The sequence below is a fragment of the Pelecanus crispus genome, chromosome 5 (assembly GCF_030463565.1).
Source record: "Pelecanus crispus isolate bPelCri1 chromosome 5, bPelCri1.pri, whole genome shotgun sequence".
Lineage (NCBI taxonomy): Eukaryota > Metazoa > Chordata > Aves > Pelecaniformes > Pelecanidae > Pelecanus > Pelecanus crispus.
In genome coordinates this window covers 71,938,932-71,962,442 of record NC_134647.1, presented here as the reverse complement: position 1 = coordinate 71,962,442, position 23,511 = coordinate 71,938,932, and the positions used below count along the sequence as shown (strand labels likewise).

The 23,511-nt window shown below is 46.5% G+C and overlaps 1 protein-coding gene across 4 annotated transcripts in view; it reads left to right on the top strand.

Moving 5' to 3' along the window:
• Nucleotides 1-22,802, top strand: part of RNF220 (ring finger protein 220) — a 225,314-nt gene extending 202,512 nt beyond the window's left edge. For all 4 annotated transcript variants that reach the window (XM_075710553.1, XM_075710552.1, XM_075710550.1 and 1 more), the window contains 3 exons: nucleotides 11,072-11,180; nucleotides 12,321-12,395; nucleotides 22,119-22,802. In XM_075710553.1, the coding sequence (XP_075566668.1) occupies nucleotides 11,072-11,180; nucleotides 12,321-12,395; nucleotides 22,119-22,190 (256 nt within the window). In that variant the 3' untranslated portion in view covers nucleotides 22,191-22,802. The remainder of the gene's footprint in view (nucleotides 1-11,071; nucleotides 11,181-12,320; nucleotides 12,396-22,118) is intronic.
• Nucleotides 22,803-23,511: the final 709 nt, after the last annotated feature.

Below are 23,511 nucleotides of genomic sequence, written 5' to 3'. Positions count from 1 at the left end.
TAAACCTTGCGATACAAGCCTGCCAAGCATTAAATCCCTTTATAATTATCTTCTTTATATAACACTTCATGCTCATCATGCTTCATTGGATGAGATGCTCGTTGGGTTAAAAAGAGGGTTTTAGAGACAAAAAGCAATTGTATTTGGTTTATTTTTCCTATCTCCTTTTTCCTCCCCTTCCCCCCCCCCCAAATCTTTCCAATACAGCTGTTCCGAAAGCATCAATTCCAGAGGGGCTCTGGTGCAGCAGCAGAGGAAGGAACATCATCAATTAAAATTAAAGTTTAGGCTGGGGTCCTTGTGCAAAGAGTCAAGCGTGTGAGAGCAGTCGGGGAGGTAGCAGTGTCTGTCGTGGGGACCCTGCTCCTGGGCAGATGGGTCGAGACAGGAGCAACGTGAATGTGAAGCCAGAGGATTAGCAAAGGCCTGAAAGGGAAGGAGCCACGCTTAAGCTGGTGTGTCAGAGGGAAACAGAAGCTGTTGTGAATTCACACCAGAGGATAAGCGGTCCCCAGCCCTTCCCCATAGTGTCACACCATTAATAGGCTTTGTGGGAGCCAAGAACATTGTATAGCAAAGATAGAATTAAAAAATTAACTTGAGTCATAAATGAACTAACCCTTTGTGCTCTGCTGAGAGAGAGCATGGTGCTGCTGGTGGGTGCAGTCCTAGATCAACCCGTGTAAACTTGAGACAGGATCCAGGAAGCTGAACTGAAGCCTGGGATTGTCAAAGCCAGGCTGAGAAAGCGCTGCTGGGCTGTGCTGCTTGTGTCCAGATTTTTATCTCTTAGGTTTAGTCCTTCCTTTCAGTAATTCAGTGGTATGTAATACGTGCTTGTAATGTATACTGGTGTTCGGTGTCGGAAGGGTGCATAGGTAGATGCTCCATTTCTTTATGAAGTGAGACTTTGGCATTACTTTGTCCTCTAGGTTGTGTCAGGGGAGAGCAGAGTGCTGGGCTCATTTCTTTATTCTGCTCCCTCTTTTAACTGCTTGGTAGAAGTTGCATGTGCCCGTGATGGTCTCAAACGTTATTACCACTGCGCCAACTGTAGCAGTGTCGTGGTGCATCATAGACTAGGAGTTAACGAAGCTCAGTAAGGCAGGCTGACTGTACGAGCTCAGACCTGAGAGGAAGGTGGTATTTCTGTTGAGTGCAGCTGTGTCCAGAGGTTTAATCTCATTCTTGTGCCTTGGGCCAGTTTTCTATAGATATATATTTGACATCTTCATATAGGGAGGGACTCTTTTGTCTGTTGAACCTGTGATGTCTTAGAGCTGAAGTGTCTGCAAACCCAAGGTGGCTGCCACCTTCGGGGGCAGTAGCATCCCTGTTCTATAACTGGTGAAAACCCCAGGAAGGAATTTTATTCCTAAGTTGGGGGCGCAGTTTAGGCATCTTGCCCTTCGTGTCTCTTCGCCTGCCCCTTCTTTTCTTTTTTCTTTTTTTTTTTTCCTTAGTTTCAGAAATGCTGTTAACTTTAATTTGTGGAGTTGCTTCCTGGGAGTGAAAAATCGATGGGGGGCTATCGCAGTGTGAAATTCGACTGTCACTATTGAGCTATAGAGTTAGCAAGATGTCTTAGAAGGTAAAAAATAAATCGTGGCCCAGCAAGTGCTCAGCTGTGCTATTTCAAAGGGGATATGAGGCTGATGGTCCGTTAGAGGGTACTTCAGTTAGATGGATGATGATTCCCTGTGAAATATTGGAGTTATTCCATAGGTAAGAGAAACTTTAGCTTATAAAACACAAACAGCTGCCTTCTAGCAGACAAATTCTGCCCTTGGATGTGTGAGCAGCTTGTCAGAGAGAGGACTCATCCCTAAAATTAGCCTGTTGTGTTTAACAATGTCTCTGATGGAGCATTGTAGATCCTGCTGTGTTCCTTCTGAAAAAAATTTGAGGATGTGACTGTTTATTCACATCCCTTACCTATGTTGCAAGAATTAAGAGGCAGGGACTGATTTTTTTTTTTTTTTTTTTTTAAGGAAATGTTTGTATGGTGCCCAGATGCTCTCAAGAGAAAAGTAACAATTATTTTTTACGTAGGCTGCATTCCCTGTTTGGATGGAAATGTTCCTTTGAAGGGCAGAAAAGGGACCATGTTGTGCCCCATCAGCTGCCAGTTTGCTGGTGCTCTCGTGCATCTGTTGAAGGGCAGCCCTGGCTGCGCAGGCTGTCTGCGTGCTGGCATTAATGGGGCTACTGCTTTCTTTGGCACTTACCGACTATTGTGGCAGGACTCAGTAAGTGTTTGTGCTGTGCCAGCTGCTGTATGACAACAGGATGATTGTAATTACGGCTCTCGGTAGTTTATGCATTTCTTAGGCTATAGTTAGTAAGTATAAATATGAAGTAGTACCAGAAAAAAAAACCAGTTTGTATTACTTCTCACTAAACCATGTCTGGGACAACTGTAGAGTCTGTAATTACTTCTCTTACACTTGCATGCACAGTTGCAATACCTCTGAGGGGAGCTTATTGCTGCAAGAAGGAGTTTTAAGCCGCATTTAGTTGGAGCTTGGTAAAGATTTCCCAAAGAATTTAATGACAGAAGAATTCATCGTGCTTTCATATCTCCTCCACCTTTATAACACAGAACCCAGCGCTGCCTTTACAGAAGCAGTGTAATAGCAAGTAATGTAATTAACATAGTTTAATATCCGTGTTGATTTTTTACTCTCACTTCAATGTCGACACCTGTCCTAACCTTAGTCACTCCCCACTACTGCAACTACTTCATCCTATTTCTCCATTCACTTCATTCTTCCTTTTTGACTGTGTCTGTCCCCAGAAAGCTGCTGTTTCCCACTCAGTTGCATAAGCGTTCCTGCTTTTCCCTCAGCCAGCTCATGACCTGTCCTTCCTCTGCATTGCTGGTTTCCTCTTCCAGCTCTGGGATCTCAGTTGGTTATGTGATACTAATGTGCCGTGGCCTCCTTTAATAGCCTCATGTTTCTTTTTGAAGGCATGATTACCTTAAATGATGCTAATTCTGATCCTTTCTTTCCCCGTAAAGGAAACAGCAACAGTGTCAAAGTTCTAGGGTGGCAGCAGCAGTTGTAGGAAGCTGTCTGGAGGATGTGTTATCACGCTGCCCTTGTGTACCTCCAATCAGTGGTCATGAATGGAAGTTCTGGAAAGCGTATCACCTCCACAGTAAAGCCCTTAAAAGGCTGCAGATGAATCCAAGTGCTGCTGTAGTAACATAGATATTTCCTGTTTATTTCAGCCGTTGGATGCAGGCCATGGGAGTAGAAGGCATTTCATTGTGCAGAGGCTGGCCGCAAGACTCAGCTGCATGTCCAACCTTCTGAACACCTTTCAGCCCTAGGAATTTGCTACTCCTCTTTCACTTCAGGGATATTTTATAATTTTGTTCCCTGATTGTCCCACCAAAGCTACCAATAATCCCAGACCACCTCCAGGCCACAGTAAGATAACGGGTTACAGCTGCCCCAAGTCTTCCAGTAGAAAAATATACCTGCCTAGCTATACGTAGAGCTTGGTCATAATCCAGACAAGTTTGCTTGTGGATGGATGCAAGTTTCAGTAGGCTGGAACTTCTAACCCGTGTGCCTTAGCAGGGACAGGAGCTGCATTTTCCATTTCCACTGCCTGCCTTTTGTGGCCCTGGCTTGTATTAATATAGAGACCACGATGCACCTTCACAGATCTGTTAGGAATACAATTAGGGTCACCAGGATGAAGGATACATTTGGAAAGTGAGCTGAGATATTAACACATTACGATGTGCAATTATTTCTATTTAGGAACTTTGTTTAGAGAATCATTTTCTAACTCAGCCTGTGCTACCTCAACAAAACCTTGCTGCAGCAAAATACTCCTCCGTAGCTTGGCTTTTTACTTTATCACCAAAGCTGCTCCAGTAAAGCAATGGGATTGTATTTATTTTCTCTTTGGAACAGGGGACATAGTCTCTAAATCGAAATCAGAATGACCCATGCATTCTTTCTCCCAGCTTTCATGTCGAACCATAATTGCTCAAATGGCACATTTAAAATTTTGGCGCAAGCTCAGACATTCACTAGCCGCCTTTTTAAATCAGTCCCAGTGGCCAGCGGATACTGCGTAGCCCTACAAATGCATCTAAACATGCTGACTGCGAGGCTCCTTCCATTCTGAATGATCAGCGGTGCCATCTGTCTCTGTTTTGATTGGGGCTGGGCACATGTGTCCCAGCGAAATGCGGGCCAAAAAAAAAGACAGAGAGAAAGAGCCAGCGGCTGAATTTACTTCCCGCTTCTCTAAAGACATTGTTGGGTTCTGTGTTATAGAGGCGGAGGAGATATGAAAGCATAATGAATTCTTCTGTCGTTAAATTCTTCGGGGAATCTTTACCCAAGTCCCTACTAAATGCGGCTTAAAACGCCTTCTTGCAGCAGTACACTCCCCTCAGTGGTGTTGCGACGGTGCATGCAAGTGTAAGAGAAATAATTCCTCTGTGGGGAAAAAAAGACACAACGTTTTTGGTTTGCATCAAGATGAAATTAGTCAGAAGCAAACTCTGAATTTGGCAAGCAGATGCCAGTATTAACAAGTTGTGCAAGCAAGTATAAAATAGAGGCGCTCGTGACTGAGAGCGCCTCAGCGTCGTGTGTGTGTGCCCTTGCATGCACCCCGCTCCAAATTCACAACTTAGAACACGGAAATTAGAATGGGGAACATTGCATTATTTATAACTTGGCAACCAGAAGCCAGGGCACTCTGCCAAAATAAACTATTCTCTATAATTACAGGTGAAGCAACATTCTTTAATATCTTACAATACAAAAACATACATGAATCAAGGAAAGAGGGCTTTTATTTTTTTCCTAGAGGACAATAAATTAGCATCCTTGCCAATTTCCTCAATACATGTGACAATGCTTTACAGGATTATAAGTTAGCCTTTTTAAAGGAGGTTAGTCTAAAAACAAATAAACCCAATAAATGAGATTTTTAGCTAAATAAAGGGGAAGCCAGCTCCTAAAATGCTGATGTCTTGCCAGAAGATTTGCTTTTAGCACTGGCATTCTCACAGACTGAGGGTCTAAACTTTACTTGGCATGTTTTGACATGGCTCTACTGCAAACAACTTTGCTGGGCAGTTTTCTACTGCTAGGGATCGAGCCCCTTCTGCCATAGCCAGCTCATCTAGTGAAATAAAATCGCAGTGCATCGTGCCGGTCCTGTGGCTGGCGTGTTCTGGGGCGATTCACAGTCAACCTGCCACCAGTGCCTCACACTGGAGTTCTTTCAGAGATTTACCATACTGACAGTGCTTGAGCTGTGTCCATTTTCCCTTAAAGCTGCTTGTGACTTTTCTTTTAAAAACTTATTTATCAATTTAAGTGTTTTGCTTATTAGTAGCAAACTTTTTTTTTCCGGCTTTGTGTTACGTTCTTGCACTCCACTAAGTGCAAAAGGCCTTTGTGTCTGTATATCTCATACTGATTTCAGTAGCACACATCTGCCAAAATAAACTCCCCGTATTATTAGCTCTAGCACTTGCTGCAGGTGATGCTTACTAAATTGAAAGAGGGGGCAGATTCTTTCACCAAGTTGAAAACAGAAGCAGTTCTTGTCCCAGAAAACTTAGGGTCGCTTTTAGTTAGTGTTTGAAACTCAAGAGAGTGAGGGAGTTGTGTTGAAAACAACGTATGAATGAGAGCCAAGACAGCATCGTCGTGCTCTGCCGTTCTGCAGTGTTACCGGTGTCACAGCAGCTGTGCGCAGCATGTTACAGGCCAATAAAACATGGTCCTTTTCTGCAAAAGTTGCCCTCTCACCCAAACGTAAATTGGCTATGAGAGAAGGCTTGCATTTAAATGGTTGTGCACTGATGTTGGGGTCATTTTTTGGATCATTTTATCAAGTCTTTAAGATTTGTGCCCCACAAGCGAGGACTGCAGTAGGCTTTCTTTTCTGCAGTGTAGTGGTGGTTATGTTAATTGTCATCTGTGACTGCAGTTGGATATGTCCAGGAGCAATTTCTCTGTTCCTGGAATCTTACTTTAGCTTGACTCTGCCTTCAAAGCATCGACTAGTCTGCTTCTAATATTTATGATATGTAAGCTGCTAGCGACCTGACCTCTGCCCCTGGTGCAGGGAAATGGCATGTATGTTCTGCTGGGATCAGGTTCTCCACCTCGGACAAGGGAAGATAAAGGCTTTGTTTAAAAATAAAGACATCACTCTCGGGATTGTCAGCGGTACTGTACATTTTCCCCTCTGCCACTCTGTGTTTACAGGCATACAAAACCAAAAATAAATATATGAGGAAGAGAGAGGAAGGTCAGAACATCAAGTGTCAAAAGTAGCCCATGAAATTTTATTGGTGGTGCATTTAATCAGTGCTAAGCATTTTTTACAAGGTACATACAAACAGTGGAATTGTAAAAATTTATGGAATGCTATGTACAGTGTGGCCATTTATGAAGAAAGGAAAATTTATATCCAGTTGAAATAAACCAAAGGGGAATGTTTTATGAAGACTCCTCAACAGCGTGGGGTACATCAAGTGAGATCTGGGTAAGGGGAGGAACGGGTATTCGCAGGGGTTGACTGATCTTTGAGGTGTGTTTCTGCCTCTTCAGCAGCTGATAGTTTGCATCTTTCTGTGGCTCTCAAATAGGCAGCATGCTGGATGCAGTGATGTATTTTTTTTCTGTACAATGGAAACGAAACACAAGTGAACAGCTGCTACTGGTATCTCTGGTACGAGGCTTTTGCTCTTGGGCCCGTTCCAGTCTAACAGTTTCTCGAGCAGCCCTTAATATCCAGCTGGGAAGGGTTAACTGAAGCCAATCACTTTGACATCAGCATTTTTTTGTTTCCTTTTTGGTCCAGTATTTTGTTGATGATAAAGCACAGACTTAGTCAATTGAGAGATTCCAGAGCTGCAGAATCAGAGATAATTTAATTAACGGAATTGCTTGTGATTGCCCACTGGGACAGCGGGTAGGAATTGCTCGATTTAATTTGGAGAAACAAAGATCACATGCATGCTAATGTTTGACAAATAACCAGCTTTTGGGTTAAAGTTTTTTTGCAAGGGCGGGGGGCAGCCAATTCCCAGGGGAGATTTCCCAGGAGGTGATTGCTGAGTAACAGCTCAAAGATACAGCTAGGTCCTTTTACATGGTATTTTTATGTCCTTCTGCTGGCCTTTTACCTGAACAAAGCAAGGATTTGCTCAAAGCAAGAAAGTTTGTTCTTATTTTTAGTGCTGAGGAGAAAATGCTATGAACAGTAGAAAAACATGCTTTGGGCACAAAGACCAAAAACTGTCACGTGCTGTCTGCCAGGTGTCATAGGCTTGCTCCCTGATACCTGGCATCCTCAACTGTGACTGCCAAGTTGTTGAAGAGCTATCCACAAAGTCCAGAGAGAAGTGCAGGACCAAGCTTCCTCCGTGAGGAGCCCTCTCTTCATGTTTTTGCTCTTGTATAAAAGTTCTTTCAGGCTCCCCTCTTTGTGGTGATGTAGGTCCACAGTGAGTAGAGTGTGGATGTGCCTCTTGATATGTTCTCAGCCAGGGAGGACAACGCAGGTATCAGTGAGGCCACTCACACCCATGTGGTTGGAGAAGCACCAGCGCTGGGGCTCGAGGCATTGCCCTTGGCAGAAGTTGTGCTCAGCAGATCTCTCTGGAGGCTGATAAATGGCGTTATCCAAACACGTCAAATCAGAGCGCTGAGGCGCAAAATTGTGTAAAAAAGGCCTCCCACATCCAGCATGAGGTCAAGGCAAAGCGGGGAGAGCAGGACTGTGGAAGCCAATTCCTTCTCCCCTGTAATTCCCTTTGCCTCCCTTGGCAGGGTAACCTGTACACAGCCTTAGCCGTCTATGGAGCTTGGCTTTCTGACCCACGCTCCACCCCGGCATTACCCTGTAAAGATACTGCACAGGCTGCTCCCAGCTGTGTCCGGGCAAGCACATGAGGTGTGCACACAAGAGGGAAGCCTGAGGGAGCTCCCAAGATTGTTGCTGCAGGAAGAGTTGCTCCTAAGTGATGCTTATCTTTAGGATACAAGCAGCAGGTTGATGGTAAAATGTCACTAAATGGAATGGCATGTGTCCCAAGTGTGCTTGCCACCACGGGAGCCAGACACATGGGAAGTGACTCTCATCTTTATTCCATCCCTGGAGGTAGTTCCAGTTTCCTTTATTTACTAATGTTCTCCCTATTTCCCTTGACCTCATTTCCTCTGGCTTTTCGGAAGCAACCATGCAATTATCGCTCACTTCGGGTTGACCCTTGGCCGCCACATCCCTGGTTGCTCCTGCTCCGGGAGCCTTTCCTGAAATCTCAAGTGCAAAATAGTCACTTGTGGCCAAAATTTCTCTCTTGTGAGATAGGAGCTACGTCTTTGGCACTATGCTGTGCGTCAGGATTTGTCCTGAGAGCACACTTGGCAGGGAGAGCATGGAGTTTAAAGTCTGTCACAGCTGAGCTTTGATCAGCGCTGGGAGATATTACAGTGGCTAAAGCTCCCTCTCTTACCAATGCACCCCAGTCTTGTTAATAAATGTATATTTAACAATGTCTGGAGCGTATGAAGTGATAATAACTAAATCAATACCTCCCACATTGATTGTCCAGGATCCCTACAGCGTGACGCACGCAGCGGTGCGGTAATTTTCCAGCTAACTAGCACCCTGATCTACAGCCCTCCTATTGATTGGCCATTGTATCAGGCAGCCTCTGAGCATTATTGCTTATACCTCTATTCAGCCTCCTTTTCTGATTCATTCGTTTATTACTGGACAGGTGCGATTATCTCAAAGACTTTCCGAAATTGGCCGATGGGGGTCAGCCATTTAGACTTCTATAAACAAGCCATTTTCTATCTCCTCTAGTTGTTGCAGAGGCAAATTTTTCCTTTTCAAGCTTTGACTGTTACTGCGCTGGAACTGGGGATGAATTGGCCTTTGCTTGGATCTGCTCAAGGATTCCACTTTTCTCTTTCCTTGCTGAGTCACCTGCCCTTCAGAGGAGGACGGGTAGCTCCATGGATAGTAATAGGAGAATTTAGCAAGGGTTGAGGTTCTGCTTGCCACTCACTTTGGGCAGGAGCCTCACTCACTGGCTTTGAAAACTGCAGTGCCCCTACGCATGCAGGAAGGAGAAATGGATTCCAGAAAGTCAAATTCAACTGCAGCCTTCATCCAGCATCAGCTTGTTGATGGGCCAGACTGGAAGGGAAACAATCTTCTCATCCAACAATAATCTTCAAGCTATAAATAAATAATTCTGTTTCTTCCTTGGACAAAACTAACACCTTTCTAGACTTTGAAAACACTAACAACTCTTCCTTGAGGGTGAGAACCCAAACTGGGAGATGATAATAATTTATACCAGTGAGTAGGAGTGAGTGGGTGTTTCACAGCAGGCAGTGCTGTCTCATACTGAAGCTCTTTCATTTTGCTCCAAAGAATATTTATTGATAACGAAAACTTGAATCCACAGTGTCCCTGTCCCCAGGCAGTCTTCACCCACTAGGCTATCACAGGACATGTATTTCTTTGCCTTTTTTGCAGTTTTAAAATTGTTACCATTTCCTAGCAGCTGTCATTTGCAATGAATCTCCTTCTGATGAAGGTCCCTCCTTGGTTAGCTCGTGCAGAGAGTGTCTGATCTGTACAAAGGTAGGAGTGAAGCTGGAGGAGCTTTATAATGCCTGGTACTTAACCATATGCACTCCTGCAGCTCCAGTTTCTTCTGAAGTGTCATAATTAGAAAAATCACTCAAGATCTTTTTGACTAGCTCTGTTTCCAGGCCTTGGGAAAAGCCAGCAGAATCACCTCATGGGAGATACCTCAGGTCCCTCCCTGCACGCCAGCAACAAGTGACTAATGAACAAAGGAGCGAGTGTGTGCATGCAGTGGGAGTGCTGAGATTGCAGCTCACTTTATTGGTTGTAGTAATTCCACTAGACCCATGTTTTATCCACCTGTTGATGAATCATCCTCTAAAAAGGTAGAACACATAGGTGCCACTGTGGGTTATGTTGTGATTGATGCAGCATCTGGTGGCGAGGTACTCTTCAGGTTCTTCTGAGCTGGAGTCTGCTTGGACGGGCCTGAAATTCACTGACATACGTGAAAATTGCTGGTTTGTTTTGTTTTTTCACAAGAGTGAAAGCCTTAACTTCAATGCAATACTCTCAACCTTTTCTGGGGAATGCTTGAGGGCCCTTCCTTATGCCTGCACTGTGTGGAAATCAGATTTTGCAGTATGCTGGAGTGACACATCCTTGTCTATAATGCTCCCTGCATCTCATTTGCTAAGCATTGCTGTCTGCCCTTGCTTTTAGGTTGGCAAGTTGCTCTTTTCACCAGCCTCACAGAACCATGAAAATACACTTGCCTGCCCTCAGCACAGCGCCTCTGTGACAAAAGAGATAATGCTGCCCATCAAAAATGACCCTAGGAAATGGGAAAGCAGAGATTGTAAAGCTGCTTTTATAGCCACCCTGTTGGCACAGTGTCCATTGCTTTTGGTTTCTCCTTTTTTTCAGTATTAGAATCCAAAAAGCTAGGGGTTTCTTTAATATAAAAGCATCATGTTGATCCTGTGTAATGAGCTGATTTTGTGTTTCACAAGGTTTAAGGCCACCAAAGACCTCCATTCTCGAAGGGGAAGAGCAGGTCCTGTTGCCCACAGAAAGTTATCTCACCAGCTTTAAAGCAACGTACAGAACGTTGTCCAAAGCATTTGGTCCTGAGGAATCTCTTAAGGGAGACAAGAAAAGAGGCAGAAAACAAAACACAAACAAAAAAATCTGTTCTTTAAATGTCCGTGTCTTGCAGAAACTTACTCTGTATGAATTTGACATCCCCAGCCCCATTGTGTTCTGTTGTGATGTGTTTGGAAGTGTTCAGTAGGACACCTCAAATAATTCACACTGGGCTTTTCAGGAATTCTTCTTCATCCCAGTTGGATGTATTAGTTCGAATGCTGCCATTTCCTGTGCGGTACCTGTTGTGGGATCCTTTTTCCCCCAAACTCTTAACAATCTTGTGTGCTCGGTGATGCTCACTCTCCATCATCTTTTGCAGAATTACAGAAGACTCTGCAGTGACAACATTTGAAGCGTTAAAGGCTCGTGTCCGTGAGTTAGAAAGGCAGCTTTCCCGTGGGGACCGCTATAAATGTCTCATTTGCATGGTGAGTAGCACTCCACTTGTGGTAATGAATCAGAAATGTCTTGGTATCTTTGCTGAGGAGGGGAGAAGTTTTCCTCTTTTTTTGAGTGGAGTGGGGGAACTCATCTTTGTCCCTCTACACCAATTAGCCTTCCAAATGAAGGTGCTACATCTTTTTAGCAATTGAAGTTTCTTTATTGCATTGTTCCACTGGTATTTGTAGCTGTCCATCTGTATCGGGGCAAGAAAGCCCCAACTTTGGAAGACTTTCAGCCTTCCTATAGAAAACTCCCAGATACCAGCATCCTCTCCCTGCGTGTGCAAATTTACATGCACAGGAGAGAGCAGAATCTGTGATCTGAGACCCACCATATGATTTGGGAACAAGAATGTTGCCTGAGCATTTAAAAGTTGTCAATGTCCTGCTTGCTCTGTGGTGATTCTGTAGCCTTCTTAAAGAAGGGCAGCAGCTCCCTCTGATGGTCTGAGCCTGCAAAGCTTTGCATCTCCTGTTAGGTTTTTATTCTGATGATAGTGGGAGAAAATTCTGCTTGGCAAAGGGCTCCCTCTGCAACTTCAGCTTGATTCATGCTGCTCTTTCTCCCAGCTCATGACCTGGAGGTATGGGGGTGCAGTCCCCATCCCTCATCCCACAGAAGGGCCAACAGCTTGCTGCTGATTTCCAGAGGTTTATTAGCAATGGTAGGAAATAGCTCAAGGCACATCTGCCAAAATAGCAGCAGCATTCTTAGGATGTAGTTAAGCTGTTCCCGCAGAGCTAAGAGTTGTGATAAGGGTTAATCTTACCCTGTCACTGGTTTTTGTATGATCTGGTGACCTTTCTGATGGGAATAATGGCAGGTGGCCACAGCAACTTCTGATGCTCTTGTGATAACTGTGCTGAGCCAGGTCACCACTTGAGTGGATTATGGGCTTCCAACAGGAGTTCTGGGACGCCAGAAAAACGGACTGTGGGGGACTTTCCACCTCTACTACACAAACATTACAAAAATACAAACTTACACATTACACAAGCTTATTATTTTTTTAATACAAAATACAAGGCAATGTTACCCAGAAATAAAGGTGTTGTAGTGGGGTCGGGAGCAAAGAATCAGTAGATCCCTGCTATGGAAATAACTTGTTTGCTTCTTCTCCTCAGGACTCCTACACAATGCCCCTGACTTCCATTCAGTGCTGGCACGTGCACTGTGAAGAATGCTGGCTGCGGACTCTGGTGAGGCTCTTGCCTACTTTCTTGTTGACTTACAGACTTTTTCCTGTCTTCTGGGATACTTTATTTAAATCACCATGGGAAAGGTGCTTTTTGCTTTATTTTAAACAATGTGAGTGCTGTGCATGCAGGCTTCCCAAGCCTTGCTGTTTAACACTCCACTCTAGCTTTGACTTGAGTGAGTTTCGTTTGAGTCATCATGACCAAAGTGCAATCCTGCTTCTTGCTTGCTTCTCTGCTGCTGTGGGGACAGCCATTGCTCATGTAAGAGCTCTATGTTGGGGACAACCTTGCCTTACAGAAATTTCCTGTGGGGCATCCATGCAGAGAGGTAAAGCTGTGAGAGTAGAGGCCAACTCCACTGAGATTCATGGAACGGGTAGCTTCTGAGAAACCTAATATTCCCCTGAAGCAAAGGGAATCATCTTCAGGATAGATGATATGGAAGGGAGCTTTTATGAATACGAATCTATATTTTTCAGATTATTTGAAATAGCATTGTGCAGTTTTCAAGTGTATGCCATTCTGTTTGGAAGATTGGGGATTACCTTGAACATTGAATAGGTGACCCAACGCAGCAGTAGTTCATACATGTATCAGAGGTCATCAGGTTAAAATTCAGGGTGTTATTAAGTGTTTTCCTTTCCTTTGTTAAAACTGTGGGCGTTATAATCAGCCTTTCATTTCTCCTGTGCAGCTGATTTTCAAGCTTTCATTTTATTCAGGTTGGGGAGTGGAAAATAGTCAGTTGTGTTTTCTAGTTCTCTTGCTAGCAAGATGATACAGTGTTGGGTTGCAAAAAATCTAAGGGAATGCCACTCCTAAAAACTGTTCCTGTAAGGCATTACAAAATCTACTTTATAGAACGTGTTGTGCGCTTGGAATTACGATTAAGCCGATCATGCTCCTTTAAATCCTGCCTTTTAAAAGTCTTGTCCAAGAAAAGTTACCAGGACGGTGAAGTGCCTGTGGGCTTGAGTACTAATAGCAACTCAATAACTTGGCTATCCCTTGGGCTGTATTTTATAGCTCTTCAGCTACACCCTGCCACTATTTAGATTATACAAGCTTTTGTAAACATTTTAGCAGCATGTTATAAAAGACACATATGTGGGTACGTAGCTGTGAGATGTTTGGATGAATGTGTGCTCTGCCACCTTTGCTAAGTGTAATCTTGTCCTTCAGCAGTGCGACAAGTGGAGGATAAGACACTAATTTCTTTTTCATTTTCTTTACTGTGAAGTCTTCCCAGCAGCCTCAAGTCATCTTCTAAATCTGTGGCACGGATTTCAGGCTGTTCTTAGGCTCAGCAGCAACTTAGTTCAACTTCAGTCAGGCCCCTTTGTTTCACATGCAGCGGTCACAGCTGCTCATAAGGACTGGGAAATCCCGCTCCAGGTGCTCAGGGGTGAGCATTTGCCCTTGCAGAGGGGGAGCCACGTCCCCTCTAGATGTCCATGAGGAAGGTGGGGATCAAGCTGGCTGTGTGCTATCCACACATGGCTCTTCTGCCAACTAGGCAGGCGGGATGGGAATAGTCCAGCAAGATACCATATTAGGACTTGGCACTTGCATGGGGGAAGCAATTAATAAGTGGCTACTCATGTGTTCCCCAGTCCTAGCCTCTCCCTGCAGCCCCCAATTTATTAAACCAGGCCTTTTCACAAGGCATGCTCGCACTCCCTCTCCCGTCTCAAAAAAAATCTCCCAGCCTGTGTTCGCATGTTTCTAATGTAACCATTAAAATGTAGCCCGAAGACAGCAATAAAAACCCTGGAACGCCTTGGTGCTTTTGTGTCTTGATCAAAGTCAATGTGTGTAATCTCGTTAAGACTGCCCTCCTTCCCCCTCCGTTTTTTATGAATTTAATGGCATACAGCAGCTGGGCTCAGTGTTTAATGCTCACCAACCTGCATTGTTCTAATTAAGGTATCTCCTTTTATTTCGGGCACAAAAGAGACTCTTGTTTTTTTTAACAAGCGAGGAGCTGTGGGATAGTGTGTGTAATAATCGCTGCTGTTACCTTTCCCTGGGTATAAAGCTGGCTCCCCAGCGGGGGCAGGAGGAGGGAGCCTGCGCGTGCAGCACACATGGAAAGGCTTGGCTTGGGGAGAGGGGCAACATTTTTCTTCTGTCGTGCAATAAACAATTTGTTGGAGTTAATAGGAGTTGGGGCGGGCAGGTTGTGTCAGGCTTCCGGCCCCTTTTGAACATTCTGGAGATCTGCCATTCCTGCTGGTGAAAAGTCCCCTTTCTCCTGTGCGCCTGTGGTTTATATGCCCAGCCGAGATCTAATATTAAATTAGAGTGTGAGTGCATTTATGAGAGAGAGGGAGGACCATGTATTGAACAAGGCCTTGGAACTGAAGGCTCAGAGTGCCTGAGAGCACTTCTAAACATCTGCAGGGTATTGAAGATGGGGTGAAATTTGGTGCTTATGTCTGTCTATGGACCAGAGGAGGTGAAGTGGTTTTTTTTAAAAGGTTTAAGGTTTAAACATTTTCTAGGATACGATGCTACAATGATCTGAGCATCTCTAGTATCCTCTGACTTCCATGGTGTCTAGGGCACTGATGAGGATTGCATCTTTAAAGTGCTTAGGCTTTCTGAAAATATAATTTTTGGACTTTTGGCTCTTATGTCCAATTCCAAATAACTGTTCTGTTACTAAGGGAGAGGGGGACACATTTTTTACCACCAACTCTACCAACAGCTGTTGAGCTCTCTAGCTTAGGTACCATTATACTAGAGCTCAATGCATGAAACTGGCTCCAAATTTTGAGGATGAAACATCCACCAGAGCAGACTCCATCTCTCTCTCTTGTTGCTGTGTTGGATTGACATGAAGGAAAGGCTGGGGTCGCAGAAAGGGACCCTGGGCTTGAGAGGACTGAGATCATGGTGCTCACTGCGTTAGCCATCGCTTCAGTGCCAATAGGAGCTGCTTGGTTAGACAGTCCTCCTGAGGGTGGCTGTGGAGAAAGGGAGGAACCATCCCTTCACTCAGCATCCGGACATGATGAGTTGAGTGGGTTTCTCTCCTTCCATTTGCTCTGTGAGCAGAACTGGTCTGCCTGAGGGCTCTAGTCCAGGGGCCACAGGCTAAAGTTGTGCTGCATGCTGCATATGCTGTGGGCATTTCTGGTTGTAGGCACAACAGGAATGGAGACAGGGAGAGGGATACAAGAATGTGTTGCTTGATGCAATGTGATCATGCCTGGTTTCCCAGGACATCATATTAGCTGTCTTGTCAGCTGGGTTTGTCTGCTGGTTTTGTATTGCTGTGTCAAAACACACCAATGAGCTTGCTACTCCCTACTTGCTGGTTGTCCGGGGCACTCCACGCAGTGACATTTTTCATTCATCCATCCCACATGCGGAGAACTAGTTGATTTTCAAGTTGATTTTCAAGTTACGCAGAAACTGGGACACTAGCCTGGAGTGACTTCCCTGTGATCCCTTTTGGAAACCCCTGAAAACACGTGCAGGTTCTTCAAAGACAGGAGGGGAAATGGTGTTGCAGGAGGGAGGCTTAGCCTGGGCAGCAGGAGGTGGGGTTCATTTCCCTGAACGTTGACCGTCCTTGCGGCAGGTGTCCATCCTCAACTGGTTGTTGGACTGCAGCCCTGAGCCACTGGGTGATGGGGGATGAATCTCCCTCTGGAAGAGGCTTGTCTGCCCTTCTCTATCCTTCCCCATTAACCAAGAGGGACCCTACAGCTACGGGTGGGTGAGATTCGTATTTTCGTTCTCCTGGGAAGAGTGCTCTGACAGTAGAGATTGGCAATCCGCGGCAGTGCTTTGCTGAGGAGGTGTAGAGCCTCCATCCTTAGAGGTTTGTGAGAACAGGTTTGATGCATGTCCATCAGCAGTAATTCAGGTTGAGGAGATCTTGCTGGCGGAATGGGTCGGTGAGTTCTTGACATCCCTCTGAGCTGTGGTTCTGCGATCTCCCAAACCCTGGTATCCTTCCTTATGAAGTAGATGTAGTTAAAAGCGAAGTCAGGTTGTTGTTTGCCAGTGATGGAGCTGCTGGTGGGTGCGGGCATGCAGGGGCTGAAAGAGGGCAGGTTTATTTGAGCAGGTGCAGTTTGCTGAGTTTCCCCCATCACCTGTACAGCCAGGTCCAGCATTTCTTATGTGTATTTGCTGACCCCAGGCTTGTACTTGCCTGTCTTGGGCTTATTTGAAAATGACAACTGCAAGAGCAGGAAAAAGTCACTTCTAAAAAGCCGCCTTCTTCACAGAATATGCTTCCAGGGGATCCATCGATAGATATGTATGCTCTGCAGTTGACACATTTATATCTTTGGTAGATTACACTACTACGTTCTTAGCCTTGTCACTTTTTCTAGGCTATAAAACTGTATATCCCACGTGGGCTGGAGTATTTTTTGTAAGAAACAGTGCAGATACAGAGCAATCCTTCTGGGTGATTCCTTAGTGCCTCCAGCAACACAGGGACCTCCTGAGTCAGCAGCTGCATGGAGGATGTTGCACTTGATCCTTCATGATGTTCCTATCTGCCATGAGGTTGTCTGGTTATTTATTAACATATTTCAGTTTTGGCCTCCAACAACCTGTGGGGTGAGCTCCACCCTTTGAGGAGGCTCTGTGAAAAAGGTTGCTCTCCTGATTGCTTTAACTCTGTTACCTGACAACTGGAGGTACCCCACAACGGCAGTGGTGGACAGCTGCTTCTCTAGCAATTAGCATTTGCAGAGAAGAAGCTGCTACTTCATGTGCAGGTATGGGGAGAGGGGGCTGTCGCCTTGGTTGACAATTGAATCTTGGAGTTTGATACCTCTCCTGGCAGAAGCTGGCTCTTGGTTTGCGTCCCTCCTGTCATCTCTCTGCCTTGGTTTTCCTTCCTATAAAATAGGCAAGCTTTGAGCCCAGGTTTGATGGTGGCACTGTGTAGGTGAAGTTGCTCTGTGTGTGTGTGTGTGTGTGTGTCTCTTTATTCTCTGTGCCTGGTAGCATATTCTACTTGGAAATTGCCCATTTTTAGACCCACAGGACAGCAGGAAGTGCCTAAATCCTCCCTTTGGAGTTTTCTTGCTTTAGCCAATTTATAGCAGACATCACGCCATTTTTTTTTAAGAGGTAACTTTAAGACAAAATACTCCAATCCTTCCTGGCACCATGTGAGCCCTAACGACTTCTCAACATCTCAGCTCTCGTTAATGTATTTTTCAAACTACTACCCCAAGTGATTAGCCTGTATTGTGGATCAATCACTTGCCAAATTTTAATTAAGAAAGGAGGAGAAAAAATAAACTCCATCCTGGTTCCAGCCCCTTCTCTTTGCTTTGTAACAGCCCTGGAGCAAACTTCTTGCAGCAGAGTTTTATAAACCCCTCAAAACTGGGGTTTATAATGGAAAAGCTGAGGTGGCCTTTACTCTAGCACACGCAGCTATAACACATCAAGGCTTTTCCATGAAGCTATGATGAAAGGAGCAGAAGGACCTGGAAAAAAAAAGAAAGAAAGAAATGGCCGACAGGTGGGACTTATTATTCCACAGCATTTTTATTTCAAGGGAAAAGTTTAGTAACCCCAGCTGGCAGGTGAGCAGTGGGGGAGCAAATGCTTTTTCATTGTGCCTGTGCCAGCATGTGTGTGTGTACAAGCTTATGTGCCTCTCTACAAGAGAGGAGAGCTTAAATGCTAGTGCCAATAAATGTTGTACACCTACACCAAAAAGTCAGATGGAAGGAACAAGGTTCTAAGCAATTTCAATCTAAGAAGAAAAAAAATCAGGACTTAGTTCTGAATTTAACACACATGCTGATGTGTGCAGAAGATGACAGTTTTATTTAAAAGAAAAAGAAAAAGAAAAAGAAAAAGAAAAAGAAAAAGGCTTCCCCAAGGGTCCAAAGTCATTATTTTTGCTTGAACTGTTTAATACCTAGCATAAATACTAGGGAGACCCGGAGACCCAGAGACCTGGGCCCGGTGTGCCACGTGCAGTCAGCCTGCGCAGCATTCAGGCCTGGCTGCTGAAGGTCTCTTAAGATGCCGTTGTTCCCTCCGATGTACCCGGGCTTCAGAGCTCAAGATGAGCTGCCCTCCCCACATGCAGTTGAAGCAATGTCTACCACTGCCCTAAATGAATCTGTGGTCATGTAGCTTTTGCAGAAAATGAGTCAAGCTACACGTGGTTCGGTTTTGCCTTCTGGTGTGGTTGAAAACTTGCCCTGGCTGCTCATGTGCTCCTCTCAGCATTAGGTGGGGAGAGTGGATCCCCAAAAAAATGTCAGCATGTGGTGCAGAAAATACATCTCTGGGACAGGGATCCTGGGGTCTGGCAGTTCCCTTTCCCTGTGGTGTGAAGGAGTTGCAGGCCTGACCTTGCTTTGCTATGGAATAGAGGAGCAAAGCTGCAGTCGGTTTAATCAGGCTTGTTCTGCCATCCTGTGGGCTGAGCATGGAGGATTTGTGCTTATAGCAAGCGCCTGCGCAGCCTTTGGAGAGACCTGGGCAGGGCAGCTTTCCAGGGAATCTGTCCTGAAATTTCCCACATTGAGCTGTCTGGTCTGTGTTAGCAAGGTTACCCTAGCTACAGGCTCACACGCATCTGCCTGCAGCTGTCTCAGCCCACATCCAAATCCCAGAACGGAGTACGAGATGCAAGGCAGTGAGACGGCAGAAGCTGCAGTTTGCTTTTAGCAAAAATGAACTCAAGGGAGTTCAGTGCTCCTCCCCACCCACCTACAGCCAAACATCTCCAGCTTCAGCAGAGCTAAAAGAAAGTAAGCGCTGAAATGCTGTTCAGCACTGCACAGGAGCACTGAGGAATAGAGGGGACATGGTTTTAGGCAGCAGCAAGCACTTTTCTTCATCCTTCGCCCCAGACTGAAGGCAGGCTGAGGCATTTGATGGGTCAGGGGACTGGTCTTGCAGAAGGTACCTCTCCCTGGTGCATTGTCCAGAGAGGCAGAAGCTCCAGGTATTCAGATGCTTTTTTGCTGCTTGCCAATAAGCTGTGCCCGTCCTGGGAAGGAGAGCATGGACACAGATGTCTGCAGTAGTCACATCTGGAATGCCTTAAAGTCCCCATGCACGCTTACTTCTGCTTGTCAGGGCACACAGGAAGGCTCGAACGGGCAGCTGCCAACTGCTGCCCCTTTGACAACATGCTGTGAATGAATTCCTCAGCACCTCCATGCCACTTCCCCTGGGACCCTACAGCTACACAGATGATGCCAAGAGGCCAACCAGATGCAACAGGAGCCTCTGAGGACCAAGGAGCTGCATGGCAATGCAGGCCTCAGCAGGAACTCAGCTGAAACAAGCTGTTTTGTGGCATTTGCATCCGGATTAATGAGCCCATCCTTGGCAGTGCTGTTATGCTGTAGCCCATTCCACAATGCCTTTAAAGGTGGCAGAAGGGGCAGATGTTTAGATTTTTCTTTCCTACCTGTTGTAGCTGCTGCAGGAAGTTTTTACTGGGCCATGCAGGGTTAGAGCTTGCCCTTTTCTGATGCTGGAGATCCAAAGCTCTGGCCTTGAGAACAAGCGAAGAGGTGTGTTACATAAACAGGCTCTCTTACAGTCCAGTGCGCACATTCTTTGATTTCATCAAGGTTTTAAGCTTTTCCTTCCAGCTGTGGTCTGTGCTTGCGCTTCCTGGAATCCAGCATGCCAAGTCCACTCTGTGAAGACCAGTGCATGCGGCTGCCTGATGCATCGCGCAGGCACAGTGGGATGGTCCCTGCCCCAGAACGCTGAAAATCTAAACAGACATAGTAGTTGGGGAGTAAGTCCCAGGCAGCTAGAAGGACGTGCCCACGGGCATCAGCACCAGAACTAGATGCGCCATCCAGACCACCAGTGCTCTGCCCCTCTGCCAGTCTGTCACTCACCCTGAGAGTGATGTCCAAGGTGTCTTGGGTGTCTGTTATGTGTTTCATCCAATTCTGGTTCAACAGGACTTTGTGTGTGGCTGTTTTAGATCTCCCGTGCAAGTGCCTGTGGTTCCCACGTGCGTCGGGGCAGTGGCTTAGCCGCGAGCAGCAAGGGGTATCAAATGGGAGCCTGATTGCTCAGAATTCCAAAGCTCAGGGAACACCGAGCATGCAAAGTCCATGTCTGCCAGGAATAATGTGCACTGGGAGCAGGGAAGGGGCTGGTTTGAGGCTGGTCTGCAGGGGCTTTTCGGTGATACTCAAGCCTGCAGAGCAAACATGACTTGCAGCTCTTTGGAGAGATATCCCTGTGAATTACTTGCACCTGTGTAAATTTGCTGTACCTGGGACTCTGTCCTCCAGATTCTCCTTAGTCTGGGGAGCTTCCAGGGGGGAAGGCCCCTGTCCTCTCTCTGCAGGTGTTGTCACAGAGCAGAAAGGGCCTTTTCTAAGGACGCTTGCCTTTTGTAAGCAGCAGTGCCAGCTCCTCTGCTAGGGATGTCCCCAAATGCAAGTAGCAGTACCGAAGCAGTGTGGCAGGTCACGATCCTGCCCTGCCACTCAGTCCACATCCTGCAAGCTGCCGCACTCACTGCTGCAGGTACTGAAACAAGCCCTGCTAACAGAGCAGCAGCGTCACTGAACCAAACGGCTTCAGTTTTGCCAGCAAGCCCTATGCAAGCTGGCAGGCTCTCACGCGCATGTTGCATCCCTGTCAGCTTGCTTGTCATGCCAAGTGCTGGGCGTTAGCTGCTGGAAAGACCTGTCCGACAGTAGTGAGCAAAACTCGGGGTGCTCGGACAGAGCCTGTGCTCAGTTCTGTGCAGCGGGAGGTTGTGTTGAGGCTGTGGTCGGTGTCGAAAGCCAGGGCATCCCAATTTCCTGCACTGCTGCTGCTGTAGACAGGAGGCTGCCTCACAGCAGACCCATCTTTCTGTCACTTTTCCCCATCAACTGTGTGTCACATCTGCCAATCTAATGATGACCAGCTTAGGTTGACCCCGATTCTGAGGCTTATTAACACCCTCTTGCTGTCAGGCTCGGTGACAGATGGCACATCAGCCCTTGTTTTATTTCATGTAGTGTTCGTGTCGGCCGCCCATTACCTCTCCCCAGTTCACAGTTTACCGGTTTCAGCTCACCTTGGCAGAACAGATTTGTCTCCGCAGCATCTCTGCAAGCTGGGGAGGACAGGACAGGGGTTTCCTTCATGCCAGCAGCTCTGGGGCTTTCGCAGGATGGCCGAGGCACTCCCCCCAGCATGCTTCCATGAAAGGAATGGTCCAACCCCACCGTGAACCGGTTCAGTCATCCCAGCTGAAAACTGCACTTGTTCTGGCTGGGTTGGTTTTATGCCTGCTCAGTGACCTGAGCGGGCTCATCGGGGGCTGCAGGGGGGCAAGGGAAACGGAAGGGAGCAAATCTGCCTGGCAGCCAGCAGCAACAGTGCGGTGGGATGGGGGGCTGAGGCCAATCCATCTGCAGAGACTCCTTTCCCCGGAGCTGCGGAGTTTGGTGGTATGTCTTGGCTCTGGGTTTCAGCCTCCTGCAGAGCTCCTGCCTGCCCAGCCACCTCATGCTGGAGACAGGAGTGGGGCGAGGGTCTTGCAGGGCAGGCAGGGAAGGTGTTGGGGCTCCCCCTTCCCACACCTTGTGCCCACTGTTGGGAAGGCATGGCACTGCCTGGAGGGGAAGGGGGGTGGCCTTGCTCCCCCTGCTCCTGTGCTGCTCTCCTGGAGATCCCAGGCCAAGGGCAGGATCGTGCGGGTTGTCCTCCTTCATTCTCTCACGTGTTTGTCTCGTCTGCCGGTTGCAGGGTGCCAAGAAGCTCTGTCCCCAGTGTAACACCATCACATCTCCCGGAGACCTTCGGCGCATCTACTTATGAAGGACCCAGTGGGAGGGCAGGACCCAGCTACTCGGCTCAGCTCATCACACCAAGGGGGAGAAGAACGACAGCAACAAAAAAAAAGACGTTTTAAAATTTAAAAAAAAAAAAAAAAGAAAACCCAGAGACTCCAGACATGGACTCGAGGATACAGGAGCAGTGGGGAGCCTCGGCTCCCAGGTCCCGCGTGTTGAGACCTCCTTCAGCATCTGCAGCGGGCAAAACCAAACCCTTTGTTGTGAAGCCCCCTTTTTTAAAACCAGTATTCCCCATCCACCCGTTCCCTGGAGCTGGCTTTGCATCACGGATGGCTCGTGAGCCCTCCTTTGGACTGTGTTGTTGACCACTCTGCCCCCAGGAGACTGGGGAAGGGACCCTTGACAGAAAGATGTTAAATAACCTGTAACTTGTGTTCTTTGTTCAGTTTTTTTGTTTTGTTTTTATTTGTTTTGGTTTTTGGTTTGGTTCTGTTTTGGTTTTTTGTGGTGTTCTAGTGATAAAAAAAGGTTTAAAGAAAAAAAAAAAAACACACCCAGGCAGAAATGAAGCACATGTAATATAGATTATATATGTTTACAATGTTGTGTATAAATGGGATAGACTCAAACATTACATACTAATAAGTTTCCCTTTCTTTTATTTGGGTTGTATTTTTTTTAAAGAAGAAAAAAAATGAGCAGAGAACATTAAACCCATATTTTTCTTGGTTCAGCAAAGTTTTGGCATTAAAGTCATTAGTTTAAAAAAAGTATATATATACATATATATAATATAAATGGTTTAATGTTCTGTGGTGTATATTTCCTCATTCAGATATGAAGTTAACAGCTTTTAGTAATGGCTGTAGCATCGCCCATAACTTACAGAACTTATGGGGAGTAGAGGAGGTGGATTTTTGTCATTAGTTGTAGCTAATGGGGCTATTTATAATAGAATCGTTATCCCCGGAAAGACACGGCTTTTAACTCCTCGCCGGGGGACCGGGCAGGGCGGGGGGATCTGGCTCAGCCCCCTTTGCCTTTCCCAGCTGGGGAAGGGGTAAACGGTGCGGAGCTGGAGGGAGGCAGCCTGCCAGAGCGCTGCCCTCTCCCCGGCCGGGAGTGCCTGCTCCGGGGTCCAGCTGACCCCCTCCTGCCTCCTCCAAGGCCGTAGCCCCTTCCCTGCCCCTGCCTTGCTTTGCTTTCCTCCCCTCCGGGCAGCGTTTGCTGGCCGAGGGTGCCCGAGCTGCTCCCGGGGACGGGATGGCCCTTGCTGCTGGCTTTGCCCGGAGAGGCTCGCCCGCTTCCCTCGCGGTGGCAGCTGCTGCCCTGCGCCGGCTTCC